The sequence below is a fragment of the Jaculus jaculus genome, chromosome 10 (assembly GCF_020740685.1).
Source record: "Jaculus jaculus isolate mJacJac1 chromosome 10, mJacJac1.mat.Y.cur, whole genome shotgun sequence".
NCBI lineage: Eukaryota > Metazoa > Chordata > Mammalia > Rodentia > Dipodidae > Jaculus > Jaculus jaculus.
Window position 1 is genome coordinate 102,644,145 of NC_059111.1, and position 15,349 is coordinate 102,659,493.

General features: G+C 44.1%; 1 protein-coding gene across 1 annotated transcript in view; it reads right to left on the minus strand.

Annotated features, from left to right (window-relative positions):
- The window catches only part of Dennd11 (DENN domain containing 11), a 44,099-nt gene that overhangs the window by 18,812 nt on the left and 9,938 nt on the right, over window positions 1-15,349 (minus strand). Inside the window, exons 2-3 of the mRNA XM_004661090.2 lie at window positions 5,572-5,671; window positions 4,730-4,888 (exon numbers count right to left, since the gene is read on the minus strand). Coding sequence (XP_004661147.2) covers window positions 4,730-4,888; window positions 5,572-5,671 — 259 coding nt within the window. The remainder of the gene's footprint in view (window positions 1-4,729; window positions 4,889-5,571; window positions 5,672-15,349) is intronic.

The following is a 15,349-nucleotide window of genomic DNA, read 5'->3' on the forward strand; positions in this document are numbered from 1 at the left end:
GTAGAATCTTCCAGATTTTAGATGGCACATCCCCTCAAGACTACATTTCCCAGACTCCATTCTTGCTACAGGTGGCCAACAGAATGTGGGTGGAGGTGACGTGTTCAAGTCCTATGACTTCTGTGTCATTCCCCCCTTCTCACTAGTTGGAACATGACATGATCATCGTGAGAAGCTCCTACCGCATGGATGAAGACGTCATGCTAGGAGATGGCACAAGACACAAGGATTTGGGTTGTAGCCTGCGTGCATACCAGCCACCGCCCATGCTGGAATGCACCTCTCCCTCTTGGATTGTTAGAAAACTGGGACTTGCGCCTTATTAGATTTGCTGTATTGGGGGGTTTTGTTGTTGTTGTTGCTTGTTTGTTATGGTAACACAGTTTCTAACTTAGCTATAGCAGAAGTTGGTATCTAGAAACGAGCTAGCACAATATCAAAAACTACACTGTGGAATGGCTTTGTAGCTTGAAGAGGACGGTGATGAAAAGGTAGCTATGCACATGAGGAAACAGCTAAACGGTATTTAAATGTAGCACAACCTTGGCTGAAACTTCGTGAGTTAGAAGACAGGCCCTGTGTCATCTGAGTTTGTAGTCTCGATGTGCCTATGATGGCGTTTTGTAAATTACATGCACATTCACTACTGTTCCACTGATAACACCCAGAGTTTAAAAAATTGTTCTTTGAAAATTCCCAGACCATACAATTGATCGAAGTTTACAGGGGCACATTGATACTATATATTTATATTTCACACTTAACAAACTAAAAACGTAGAGGGGAAAAAAGAAATGAAGCACTGATACATGCTGGCAATTTCTTTGTGCTCCTCATGAATAAAATAAAAACACATAAGAACTGGCCAGTTTCTAAGCAGAAACAGAAGGTGATGGAGCTTAGCAAAATTGTGTGTTCTGAATTTTGCAATGTATATCAACCAAGGCTTTAATAATTTAGGTTCCATAAGGCTAGAAATGATAATTCCTCTGTGCTCAAAAGCAAAAGAGTCTGTCTCACGATTTCAAAGTACTCCTGTGCAGATTTGGAAAGATCAAATTTAGAATACACCCCTACACACCCCCCCCAGAAGTCACAATGAAAGTGAGAGGGGGAGGGATGAGGAAGGAATATAGTCTACTGCAGAACTCAGCAATTTAAAAACCATAACCCAGGGCTGGAGAGATGGCTTAGCGGTTAAGCACTTGCCTGTGAAGCCTAAGGATCCCGGTTCAAGGCTCAATTCCCCAGGTCCCACATAAGCCAGATGCACAAGGGGGCACATGCATCTGGAGTTTGTTTGCAGTGGCTGGAGGCCCTAGCATGCCCATTCTCTCTCTATCTGCCTCTTTCTCTCTCTGTCTGTCACTTTAAAATAAATAAATAAAAATAAAAATAAATTAAAGAAAAAAAACATAACCCAGAAGAGATCTTTGGCACTGGGAACCTGGAAATGACATGAAGCAAACACTAAGCTGTCCTATTTAGATTCTGGGAAACACGCATTGCCACACACCTGGCCTATAACAGCCAGTGACTTGGCAACTCCTAAAGAAATCACCAGACTCCAATATCCACACCAGTATGGATATGTTCCAGAGCTACGCTGCCTCAGGACTTGCTCTACAGGGTCTGCCTCAGATGCATTTATGGGGGAACACAGAGATTCTCTTCAAGGCTCAGGAGCCACAGGGGACAATGGACGCAACATTCTACACAGCAACACGCTGCTCTGCTGGGACAGAGTCCTGACCATTCCCACGTGGCAGAGCTTCATTACTGCGACGGACAAATGACGGCTATAGTGCTCCTTCCCTTTTCCAAATAAGAGCGTGTGATGCAGTTGCTACTCAGCCTTCTACTCTGCCTTTAGAAGACAGGGAGGGAACCTTGTCTGTAGTCAGTATCATTAAGGCTATGTCCTTATCCAATGCCAAAAAACTGCAGAATAGCGCACAGGAGCCCTGGATTTTAGATGGGGGGCGTCACCAGGAGACAGTGACACTCCCTTAAGTGGAAGGAATGGTCCCTAAGTGGACAAAAGAGCATACAGGACTGTTGAGTGGCCTCCGCTTGAAGCAGAGGCTTTTCCTCAGAATCTGTTCTTGCCTCTTCCTGTTTATTACCAGAGTCCCAGACATGTTAAGTGGTTATGGAGTCACCTATATATCTATAGATATTTCCCCAGTCTATATGTCTCATGACTGAGAACTTGACAATGGAGTAAGATAAGAAATGTATACAACTTTGATTGTTTCCCTCTTCCTTGTGGGCTAGAATTCAGACGTAAGTAACAGCGAGCAGCTGTGACCAGTTGGACAAGGAGACTTTAGAATACAGGCAAACACTCTTAGGATGTGGAGACATAATAACAGAGTACAGTGAGGTCCTTGGACAGTTACATAGAGCACAGCAGGCTGCCCACTTCAACCACTGTTTATCTCTAGACTATTCCTACGCAAGAATCTTCTGTCTGAACGAAGCAATCATACTCAGGGGCCTCAGCCTCTACTATTAGCTCAGATTTTAACCAACATAATCCACACTTATAATTTAGGTTTATTAAACCATGCAAATGTATTATCTATTTGGGAAACGAAGGCATCATTTTAAAAACATCAGGATCATACTAAAAATGTTGTGTTAAGCCGGGCGTGGTGGCGCACGCCTTTAATCTCAGCAGAGGTAGGAGGATTGTCGTGAGTTCAAGGAGACTCCACAGTGAATTCCAGGTCAGCCTGGGCTAGAGAGAGACCCTACCTCAAAAAACCAAAAAAATAAAAAAACTGTTATGTTAAACTCTCTAAGATTACTTCTGAGATACAGAATTGGGAAAATCTCATATAGAGAAAAAGATTAAAGGCCAGGTGTGGCAGCACACACTGTAAGCCAAAAATCTGGGCAGTGGAGGAAGGAGTTTAGGTTTTGGTTACATAGAGAATTCAAGGCCAACCCTAACGAAGAAAGAAAGAAGGAGATGGAGAAAAACAGAGAGAGAGAGAGAGAGAGAGAGAGAGAGAAATAAAATAGAAGGTAGGGAGGGAGAGAGAAGCAAGAAAGAGAAACAGGCTGAGGGATATTCAACCACAAGGAATGAGAGCACTCTCGTGAGGTTCCAGCCCTTCTTCTGATCTATGTACGTAAAACTATATTTAATATAGCTCCTTAGTCTATTCAAAGAAGCAAATCTTTATGAATTTTTTTATTTTAGTTTTTAAAGTAATTTCTATTCAAGGAGGATATTCACTGGTATGGACAATGGATCTATGACTGTTAATGTTTGGCATGAATTTTTTATTCTTTAATGTAAAACTTAAAAATAATACATATTTTCCACAAAGAATCAATTTTATGTTCTTTCAAGGATGATCAGGATATTTTGTTTTATAAAAAATTAAATCATGATAAAAACTGAGCATAACAGTGACACAAATCTGTAATCTCAGCACTCAGAAGGCCAAGGTGAAAGGATTCCAAGTGCAAGGCCAGCCTGGACTACAAAGCAAAACCCTGTCTAAAAATAAATGACTAAATAAATAAGATGCAAGAGTCTATATATAGATTAATTAATGTATACACACATACAATGTTTATATACTATGAGAGAGAGAAAGAGAGAATGTGTGTGTGTGTCTTGTTACATTGCTATTTAATGTAAACTAAAAATCTTGAATTCTTGTGCTAAAACACCACCATGCCGAGCTTCCAAGAATATTTTTTAAAAGTATAGAAGCATACATATCAAAAAAAGAGGGCTAAAGGGATGGCTTAGTGGCTAAGGCATTTGCCTGCAAAGCCAAAAGACCCAGGTTCGATTCCCCAGGACCCACGTTAGCCAGATACACAAGGGGGCACATGCATCTGGAGTTCATTTGCAGTGGCTGGAGGCCCTGGCATGCCCATTCACATTCTCATTTTCTCTCTTTCTCTGTTAAATAGATAAAAATAAAATATAAAAAAATGTTTAAAAAAAGAGGCTAGGGCTGGAGAGATGGCTTAGCGGTTAAGCGCTTGCCTGTGAAGCCTAAGGACCCCGGTTCGAGGCTCGGTTCCCCAGGTCCCACGTTAGCCAGATGCACAAGGGGGCGCACGCGTCTGGAGTTCGTTTGCAGAGGCTGGAAGCCCTGGCGCGCCCATTCTCTCTCTCTCCCTCTATCTGTCTTTCTCTCTGTGTATGTCGTTCTCAAACAAATAAAAAAAAAAAAAAGGGGCTAAATTATAACAGTACCTTCAGGATTAAAGGTCTCGACTTCAAATTTTGAAGTGAATTAGAGTACTTGAATAATGAAAAACTATACGTATAACTTATAACTTTACTGCTTCTGTGAAAAATTATCTTCTTATTATCCTAAATAGTAAATTACCAGGCATAAAGACATCTTAAAAATCTACCTCCTTTTACCTGGGGCTAAGAGGTAATTATAGTGGCTTAGAATAAACAGGTCTGATTGAAAGAAGCTTGTTTAAACTAAGTAATGAAAATATTAATATAATATAAACTGACAGTAAAATGTCCCAGCTTTCATTATAGGATGAAGAATTATTTCACAGGACTTTGGTAAAAGAAAAAAAAAAAGAGGACCAGCACCTGAGGCTTGCCCAGGTGCCACAGATGCCCTTGGAAAGACACCTGTGGCTCTGTCTCCGCGGCTCCTAACACAGGCCTCGGCTGGCCGGTCCCGCAGCCGTCTCCGCCCTCAGCTCACATTCACACGTGGAAGCCACGTACCGGACCTGGTTCTCCAAGAAGTGCATGTAGCGGTACAGCAGGGTGTAGGAAGGAGACAGGATGCCCACTGACTTCATCCGTGCGCCACGCTCCAGCTCGCTCTCCACGGGCATGTTGGCGAAGCAGGCCAGGCCAAAGAAGGGCCCCTTTCGAAAATAGCTAAAATAGATCAAGTAAGTAGTGTGGCTCCAAATGGACATTTTTTGTCTTGTTTGGTTTCTTTCTTTATAATGCAATCCCAAACCACAGAATGTAATTATGCCCAGAGCTCCAAATACAATTCAAACAAGTTCAAAGCTTTAAAACAGGTCACTCAATGTCACAGGGAAGACAGTTGAGGCTCAAAAGACCTTGGCGGCTGAGGGTCACGGGCTGGAGTCAGCAAGTGGTCTCAGGCAAGCTTGCTGTTCAAACGCTGGAGACCAGAGGAGACCCTGTCCTCCTCCTCTCCTCCACAGCTAATGGCGTAGGCAAGACAGTCAAAGTTGACCTTTTGGTTCCTCTGAACGATCAGTCTATTTTTCAACACAAACCTTGATTCTTCTCTTACTTCTTCAGCCTCTGATATTTTCAATATAGCTGTCGTTTTATTTCCTTCCACTTTCTCAGACTTGTTATCAGTTATGGTTTGGGCCCAATGAGAAGATTAAGTCTACCAAATTACTTCAATTACTTCCATTGACTCCTGCTCACAAAAATCCCTAATACATCAATTACAGGGAATTATATTTGTTTTCAGAGCATTTATACACACATTCTAAAGACCCCTGATAGGATGCTCGGGAGAATGTGGGGGAAAAGGAATTGAAGGCATACAGGAAGACAAGTTCCGAAGTACTTACATGAAGTCAGATTGAATTTTATGGGACCCACTGGCCATAGACTTGAACTCCACACCTTCCAGGTCAATATCTTGAGGTAAGCACCATTCCACCATGTTTCCTGTGGGCACAGCAGGATACACGTGAGAAGGAAAGCTGAAACCACAGAGGAATTAGGGAAATGAGCAAGAGTGCTGCTTTGTTGGTGAACCTGGTACCAGCACAAGGGTGAAGGAGATAGACACAGAGAACACTCAACTCCTACCAAACCAGAGATCCGGAGACACAGAGGCTCCCAAGACCTCATCACTGAAGTAAACCTAAAACGAACCCAACATGGCTCAGGGAACTCCACAGAAGAGGGGCGGAAAGATTGTTAGAGCCACACGTTGGGACATTATGCACAGAGACATTGCCTCCTCCCCTGTAACTGATGGCTACCCCACAATGTACGACCCACATTCCCCAACGAGGAAAGTCCCTGCGGAAGGGGGAGGACAGGGAGGAGGCTAACAATGGTACCAACATGGCTGTTTACACACTGTGTACAAAACTGATAATAATTAATTAATTAAAATTAAAAAAAAGAAAAGAAACAAAAGGATCCGAGGGGAAGAGCTGAATTGTCAGCACACACGGCTTCTCCAGCGTGATGCTGATTCAGTCTATTCAGGACCAGTGAGATGCTCCTGGGCTCGTCTCCCCCACCTGATGAGTTACTCCCGAGGACCAGGGACAGGGACAGGAGGCAGCCTGGGGACCCGACCCCTGCTTCAGTGTGGACTGTCTAGTTCTGCCTCCCGTTCAGCCGCTCCTGAGTCTTCCTCGCCTCTGAGTGAAGGTCTGCGTTTCACTTTCTCTTCCACTTGTTCATGTCTCATGCTTTCCTTAATCCCTTGAATACTGTTTCTAATCTGACCTTCTACAGCTACCAATGACATTGAGAAATCCAAAAATTCATTTAAAAAAAAATCCTCATTTTTCATTGACCTTTGTGATGTTTCTAATTCATCAAAACGTTCTCTTCTGTCTCCTTGGTTTCCCTGGCAGGATGCTATGGCAGGTCTCTTCTGACTTCTCTGACCAGTGTAACCTGTTTTTCATCTCTCCTCCAGGGCAGCCCTCTTCCAGGGTGAACTGTCAGTTCTTTGCTTGAGGAATTAAGAGACTCATTCACTTATTAGGTTCTGAGTGTCAACTGAGGTAGATGTTGGAGACGCAGAGTAAAGTAAGGCACAGTGCTGGACCACAAAGAAATGAACACAGCGGAGGAAAGGCCAGCAGTTACAGTTCACTGGGGAAAATGCTACGTCCGAAAGCGGAATTTTCGAATCCAGCCATGGGCAGATTGAGGGGGTCAGAGCATTGCATAATAGCAGTGTGAGCTACAGGCAGAGAGGACGAATACAGTGGCCTTGTATTCGTGTTGATTCAACTTTTTTATAAATGAAAGACTAAGCCACTTGTGAGAATTCATTTTTGAACCAACTCATTACCACTCCAAATCCTAGTTCTCTGGGCATTAAAAAGACCATCAATAACTCCAGCCACTAGCGCTTTCAGATAAATGTTCAGTGACATCAATGACACAATGCACTCTTGTGACACAGCAATTACAGAGGATTATTTAATCCCCACTCAACAGCCCAAGACGTTTTTAAATGATTTCTTTCTTTTGAGGAAAGTATCACAATCAACCAATCAAGCAATGAATTCACTGAAACAAAAACAAAAAAACAAGCACGAAAGGGGGTTAGAAAACTTGTAGACAGAAAGGCTAGAATGGCACTCTGCTTATCAGGTTAAAGACAAGAAGGGGTTCCCAGAAAATGCACTGAGCTTGGGAATAAAGCTCAGTGCTTCTTCCCACATGTGCACATCCACTCACAGTCCAGTGGGTTCTTTTCCTGGGGGAATAAATCAGGACAGCTACAGATCACGTCAAGGTGCCAGGGGCCTACACCACGTCTACAACAGCAGAAGTGATCTGGAGAGAGCTTTGTTTGGCTTGGGATGCCGGGTACTGAACCCAGCGTCCTGTGCGCTACAACTGAGCTGCATCTGAGCCCCTACCCTGGGGCCTACAGAACCACAGTGTCCTCTCAGCCACACAGGCGGTTCTTCTAACAGGTAACAAGGCAAGGGCCCGGGAATGGGCTTCTGTGCACACGGCCCCATACCACCCTAATGACCACATGTGGCCAGCAGGGAAAAGGCACACCTGGGACAGAACCAAATAACCCTTAGTAGGTTTTCCTCTCCTCATTCAACCAAGCTGTGTCTACCATTCTTGAAAAAAAAAAAAAATTTTTTTTTTGAGACAGGATCTCACATAGCTCAGGCTGGACTCAAATTGACCTCGAATCACTAGGTAGCTGAGAGTGACTGTGAGCTTCTGATCCTCCTGCCTCTACTTGGCAGTGCTGGGATCTCAGGTGTGCACCTCCATGCCTCCTTCATGAGGTGCTGGGGATGGAACTCAGGGGCTCGTGCATACTAAACAAGCATTCTGCCAACTGAGCTACCTCCCCAGCTTGCACCCCATTCCTTGTGGGGTTCAACCAGCTCTAAAAAAAAGTTTCTTTCAGCCCATAATTACTCAATGACTTGTGAGAACTTTAATGTACCTATGCTCTGTACTGAACATAACTTCCCAAAGAGAACTGAACTGTGCCGCCAGGCGGAAAGATCAAGGAGCAGAAAGAGCACTGTGTGCCCATTAGAGTCCCCTTCCAAGCCCCCCAAGTCACTGCCTTCTCAAGAGTAACTGTGACCCTCACTCCCAGCTTCATGGATTACTTTGCCCTGTTGAAATTCTATAAAAGCAGTAATAGCGTTATTTGCTCCTGCTCAATATTTCCATGAGATTCATCCGTGCTGATGCATGCGAAACATCTGTTCGTATGTCCCTTCTTCCCACATGCATGTCACACATTACCCATACCTCACCGCCAGCGCTCCCTGAGGTTAGCTCCGATTTAAAGCTACTCGATCTAGAGTGACTGTGAACAATTCCGGGCTGCCATCTGGCGCAGTGGCTCCATAAAGCGCCGACCTGTGAGGCTAGACTACGGTGCTCAAAATTCCCTTTCCGTGGCGTTTCAGGTTAAAATTTGGAAAGTGGGTGTGGCGTGGTTCAGGACCCTGGGCTCGATAACTGGCAACCCGAGCGAAACAGACAAGACTCTCTCCAGATCACTTCTGCTGCTGTGGATGTGGTGTAGACCCCTGCACGTTTCTGTTACGTCACTGCACCCCGAGGAATGCAGCGCTTCCGATGCCAGCAATGGGACTTCTGAGAGAGAAATGAACAGGGCTGTGAAATGGGTCTCTGATCAGTAGTTTAGACTAAGCAAAGATAGATAGACTGTTCTGTCATACGACTTCACAGAGGCTTTAGTAGGCACTGTGGATCTCAGCAACAGCAATATAGTGCTGAATGTCAGGTTTCCATGGTTGGCACTGGGGCAAGAGGCAGACCCCCCGTCACACTGTTGCTGATCCACAAGCTGAACATGGAGATGGGGAAGCAGCCAGGCCTGCCCATGCTGGAGCCCTGTATCTTCCTTTAGCTCCCGCAAGTCCTAAGACTGACGTGTGTTCAATTCCATAGAGGACCCACATCACCAAGACAAGCGTCTTACATGACCCGTCTAACTAGCCCCCAGCTACCTAAGATCGAGACTGGAGCAGATCCCTTTATTGCCTCCTGACTCTTCTGCTTCTCTCACTGAACCTTGACTGATACAATGCCTACATGTTTCTGTGTCGCTGCACCCTCAGGAGCTGCAGTGCTTCCACGGCTATTGCTAAACAATGGGACTTCTTTGTAATTTCATGAGGTCCCAGTGATTAATCTGTGGTTTTATTGCCTGAGCAATTGGGGTTGTATTCAGAAAGTCTTTGCCAAGACCAATATGTTGAAGAGTTTCCCTTATTTTTTCCTCTAGCAGTTTCAGAGTTTCAGGTCTGATGTTAAGGTCTTTAATCCATTTGGACTTAATTCTTGTGCATGGTGAGAGAGAAGAATCTATTTTCATCCTTCTGCAGATATATATCCAGTTTTCCCAACACCATTTGCTGAAGAGGCTGTCTTTTCTCCAATGAGTATTTTGGGCATTTTTATCAAATATCAGGTGGCTATAGCTACTTGGGCTTACATCTGGGTCCTCCATTCTGTTCCACTGATCTACATGTCTGTTTTTGTGCCAGTACCATGCTGTTTTTGTTACTATGGCTCTGTAGTATAGGTTAAAATCAGGTATGGTGATACCACCAGCCTTATTTTTGTTGCTCAGTATTATTTTAGATATTTGAGGCTTTTTGTGATTCCAAATGAATTTTTGGATTTTTTTTTTCTATTTCCATGAAGAATGCCTTTGGAATTTTGATAGGGATTGCATTAAATGTGTAGATTGCTTTTGGTAAGATTGCCATTTTCACAATATTGATTCTTCCAATCCAGGAACAGGGGATATTTCTCCACTTTCTAGTGTCTTCTGCAATTTCTTGCTTGAGTGTTTTAAAGTTCTCATTGTAGAGATTCTTTACTTCCTTGGTTAGGTTTATTCCAAGGTACTTTATTATTTTTTTTTTGATGCAATTGTGAATGGGAGTGATTCTCTGATTTCATTCTCTGTGTGTTTGTTGTAAGCATATATAAAGGCTACTGATTTCTGTGTATTTATTTTGTTTCCTGCTACATGGCTGTAGGTTTTGATCAGTTCTAACAGTTTGCTAGTAGAGTTTTTAGGGTCCTTTATGTTTAGAATCATGTCATCTGCAAATAATGATAACTTGATCTCTTCCTTTCCAATTTGTATCCCTTTTATGTGTGTCTCTTGCCTTAATGCTATGGCTAAGACTTCCAGAACTATATTAAATAAAAGTGGGGACAGTGGACACCCTTGTCTTGTTCATGATTTTAGTGGAAAAGCTTTCAGTTTTTCCCCATTTAGTAATATGTTGGCTGTAGGCTTGTCATAAATAGCTTTTATTATATTGAGATATGTTCCTTTTATTCCCAGTCTCTGTAGGACTTTTATCATGAAGGGATGTTGGATTTTGTCAAATGCTTTCTCTGCGTCCAATGAGATGATCATGTGATTTTTGTGCTTCAACCCATTTATATAATATATTACATTTATAGATTTCTGTATATTGAACCATCCCTGCATCTCTGGGATAAAGCCTTCTTGGTCAGGGTGAATGACCTTTTTGATGTACTCTTGTATTCTGTTTGTTGAGAATTTTTGCATCTATGTTCCTGAGGGAGATTGGTCTGTAATTTTCTTTTTTTGTTAACAATGGGACTTCTGAGAGAGAAATGAACGGGGTGGTGAAGTGGGTCTCTGATCAGTGGTTTAGATCAAGCAAAGAGAGATACATTCTTCTGTCGCAGGGCTTTACAGAGCCGCCAGTGGGCCCTGTGGATCTCAACAAGATCAATACAGTGCTGAATGTTTTCCAGAAGCATTCATCTAGGGTTTTATGCTGTTGGTGACTTGGGTTCTTTTTGTTGTTGGCATTTCTTGGTTGATTGGTTGGTTGGTTGGTTTTTGGTTCTGTTTTGTTTTGATTTTTACAGGCAAGGTCTCACATTATAGCCCAGGCTGACCAAGAATTCACTATGTAGTCCAGACTGGCTTCCAACTTCCAACTGACAATCCTCCTGTCTCAGTCTCACAACTACTGTGTTTATAGACATGAGCCACCACAGCTGGCGGTTCATCTATTCTTAAGAAGCGCTTTGAGTGATTAGTTTTATAGAAGGCATTTTTGGTGTTTAAAGGCATGCTGATATACTAGGCTACCCTCAATATCCACTCTTCTCTTCTTTATTTAATCTTTTGGGGGGGGGGATGAGTGAGTATGTGAGCATGTTCAAGTGCAGGCATGGGTGTGAAGTTCAGAAGAAAACTTGGGTGGCCCTTGCTTCCCACCCTGTTTGAGGCAGGGTCTCTCATGCAATGCTGTGTTTGCCAGGCTAGCTGGCCTACAGCTTCTGGGGGATTCTCCTGTCTCCACAGGTGGGCTAGGATCACAGATGCCCAGTGTGGCTCTGCGAAGGTTCTAGGGTCTGAACGCAGGTGCTCAGGCCTGCACAGCACACAACAGCTTTTTCTTCTGGGTCATCTTCTACCTTGCGCTGCTCCCTTCACATGAACTAGAATCTGCCAGCTTGCTTTCTTTGCACACGTGGGACACGTGTGGTATGTTGTGTGTATGGTGTATGCACAGGTGTGTGCACATACATGTCTAGTGTGCATGCAGAGGCCAGAGCTAAAAGTCAGGTATTCTCTTCAAATGTTCATCTGTGTGTTTCTCTGATACAGTCTCTCACTGAACGTGGAACCACTGTTTGTTTTGGTTGTTGTTTTTGTTTTTCTGGGATTGGGTTTTGTTTGTTTGTTTGTTTGTTTGTTTGGTCACACTGGCTGATCAGGAAGCCTCAGGGATTTTTCTGTCTTTGTTCCCCACATGACTGGGCTCACAGGTATGCATGGCCAAGCCCAACTGTTTTTGTGGGTGCAGAACTCAGGTCATCTCAGACCCCCTTGGGCTCTCAGGCTTCAGCCAGTACTCCACTAACTTGTCTCCCCAGCCCCGAATCTGGAATGCTTAGCTTGACACCTTCCCTTCCTCATGAAGACCGTGGCTCCCTGTACCTTCCTGCAGGTAGGTGTGAAACGTGGACAGAAGTGAGACGTGCGGTTTCCAAAATGTGCCCCATAGGGAATAAACATGCTGCCCCTTTCTCCGTCCTACTGCCTAGAACACAGATGTGGTAACTTCCTATGAGGGGTGATGGAGCCATCAACCACCCCGAACCCACGAACTCAGTCAATGGACGGCCCTAAGGATCTGAGCAGCATTTCAATCCTTGGCAAGCTGTCTCTGGACTGTTACATGAAAAAGAAACAAGTATCCACCTTGACTGACTGAGCCACAGATCACCTGGATCCTTGGCACCCATGCCAGACCCATGTCCTACTGAACAAACCTAGAGGACCAAGCCCCCATTCGTTAGCCTGGTTCCCAAAGGCCATTGCATTGCTCCTCTGTGCCTGGCCAATCCTCACCGCAGAAACAGCAGGTTTCAGAGGGAGGGAAAGGCAGCCTGCCTGTTATATCCCTCGCTTGTAGATGGAAACAAGCTCTGCTGGGTTGGTGTGGTAGATTGAATACATGGCCCCCAATATATTCAGTTTTTAAAAATATTTTATTTTTACTTATTTATTTGAGAGCAGGAAAGAGGAAGAGCTGAGAGAGAGAGAGTATTCAATGTTTTATTAGTTTGTAGTTTTCATCTGCAGCCACTTGGCTGGAGGCAGTGTCACTGGGCACTGGGTGGATCTTAAGGTATCATGGTGGATTTGAGATTTCAATCTAAAGATATGCAAAGTACATCTAGCTGGAGTTCCTGAAGTGTGCTGTGCTGTGTGACTTTTGGCTTTAGGCTTGCGCTTCTCTGTGTTTGGTCCTGTGAAGGCAGGCCAGCTTCCTCTGCCAGTATGGAAGTTCCCCAGGTTCTGTCAGCTTCAATAACTATCCCTTCCTCCATAATGATGACTGGTCTGGAAGTTCATCTCAGCGAACCTGGAGTTGTCTGCTAGAGTTGGGAAGAATAGACATTAAAACCAGAATGGCAAGTCAGTCATGGAGTAGGGCAAAGAGGCCAGAAGGCCGCTCTGGGAACGTGATCTTCACGCCATGGGAGGTGCATTTCTGCTGACTGGCTCCTTCAAGGAAAGAAAAGTGCCCACAGCTACCATGGCTCTTATCCCAGCCTATGGCATTGCCTGGCTCCCCAGGACTCGGAGCCTCTGTGAGGCAGTTTTTCCCATTCATCCTCTCATCCCAATATCGCATGGTGCCTACGACAAGACAGGAAGGCTATTCAAAGCAAACAAACAAAAACAACACAACAACCCCAACTTTCTTAAGGAAAGGCAAGTTCTCCAAAAGCTAACAGATGACTTAAGAGCTAGTGATCCTAGAAGTGGTCATGATACGGTTATGTAGGAAGACAGTCAGATTCTGAGGATGTGTTCATTCTCAGACATTGAGTGGATTTTATATCGACAGCCTTCAGATAGCTCAGGGAGGGAAAATGTGTATGTGAACCTTCATACGATCAGTGCCCTTTATTTACAAGTGCCCAATTTGTGTTAATGCAGCGGCTTATATTAGGAAACAATCTGAGCACAAAAAATTTCACAATGGCTTATGCCATTACAGAGATTCAATGAAATCCCAATTTGGAAAGGGGGGGCTAGAGAGCTGGTTCGTTGGTGAAAGGCACTTGCTTGCAAATTCCGATGTCCTAGGTTTGATTCCCCAGGACCCACGTAAAGCAAGCATTTGTTTGCAGTGGCAGGTGGCCCCGGCCCACCCATGTTCATATTCTCTCTTTCCCTCCCTGCAAAAAAAAAAACTTAAAAAGCCAGCCCAGCAAGTGATTTAATGAATATTGGCAAATTAATTTTAAAGTTTATATAGAAAGGCCAAAACAAACAAACAAGACCAAATGACCCAACAAAATTCTGAAGGCTAAAGATGGGAGGCTAAGGGTCGGACATGGTGGCACACACATTTTTAGTCCCAGCACTTGGGAGGCAGAGATAGGAGGATCACGATGAGTTCAAGACCACCCTGAGACTACATAGTGAATTCTAGGCCAGCCTGGGCTAGAGCAAGACACCTTTACCATATAGAACTTCAAATTTGCTTACACATGATGTCAATCATGAGAAAAAAAAAAAAAGAGTGCAGGAAACCAAACACAGCTTAATCAAGTTATGAATAAACACACTACATCCAGTCTCCTTAATCTGCAGTGTGGACTGCTGTGTGCGCCGTGGGCCTTTGTGACACACTTCTAGTGTCGCAATGCCCCATGTGGCTTCAGACAGCTCTCCCTTGCACCTTTTCACTACAGCTTATAAACAACCCTCCAACACTCACCTCCTTAGAAAACTTCAGGTTTTTTGAGGGAAGGTTCCATCTTTAGTATTTATATATTTCTTTTTAAATTAAAAAAAAAACCTTATTAAAACATTCATGATTCCCTTCCATTACTCTTCTTGAGGGCCTATCCCCACTGAATCCCTTCACCTTTCCAACTATTCCCTCTGCTATTTTGATGCCTTGCTTTTGCCCTCTTCCATCATCCAAGTCAACATGTTGATGGGCCCAATGTTACACAGGTCTTGTGCAGATAGCAACAGCCTCTGTGAGATCATGAATACAATGATCACTGTGGGTCTGGAGGACAGCGTTCCAAAGCACGCCTCCCCTTCCTTTGGCTCTTACATTCTTTCTGCCACCTCTTCCTCAATGGTCCCTAAGTCTTGAAGGAATGCTAGAGATGTCTCATTCAGCGCGGAACACTCCCACTGTCACTTCTTGGTACACTACGTGTTTTGAGTGTCCCCATTCGTCATTTATGGATTTCTTATCCATTTAATATATGCAAGATGCTCCTTTCTCTCCTTCAAGCTGCATAGCCTCCCACACCTCGGGCCACATTGGAACTGTCACAGAGATCGGTGGGCTGTCTGCCGTTTCCTGCAAAGACAACTGAGGAGGAGGAGTTCACATAACCACAGGAGGATCAAATGTGGCACCTGTACTGTGTATAATTCAGCAGGTCCTTCGATCAATATAGGTGGAGTCTTATTTATATTTATAGGTGCAGGGCCAGGTGCTGAGCTCATGCAAAGGCAAACATGACCTTGTTTAAAGGAACCAGGACTAGCAGCTCAGGTTGCTAAGGGACGCCAACAGGCATGTGGAT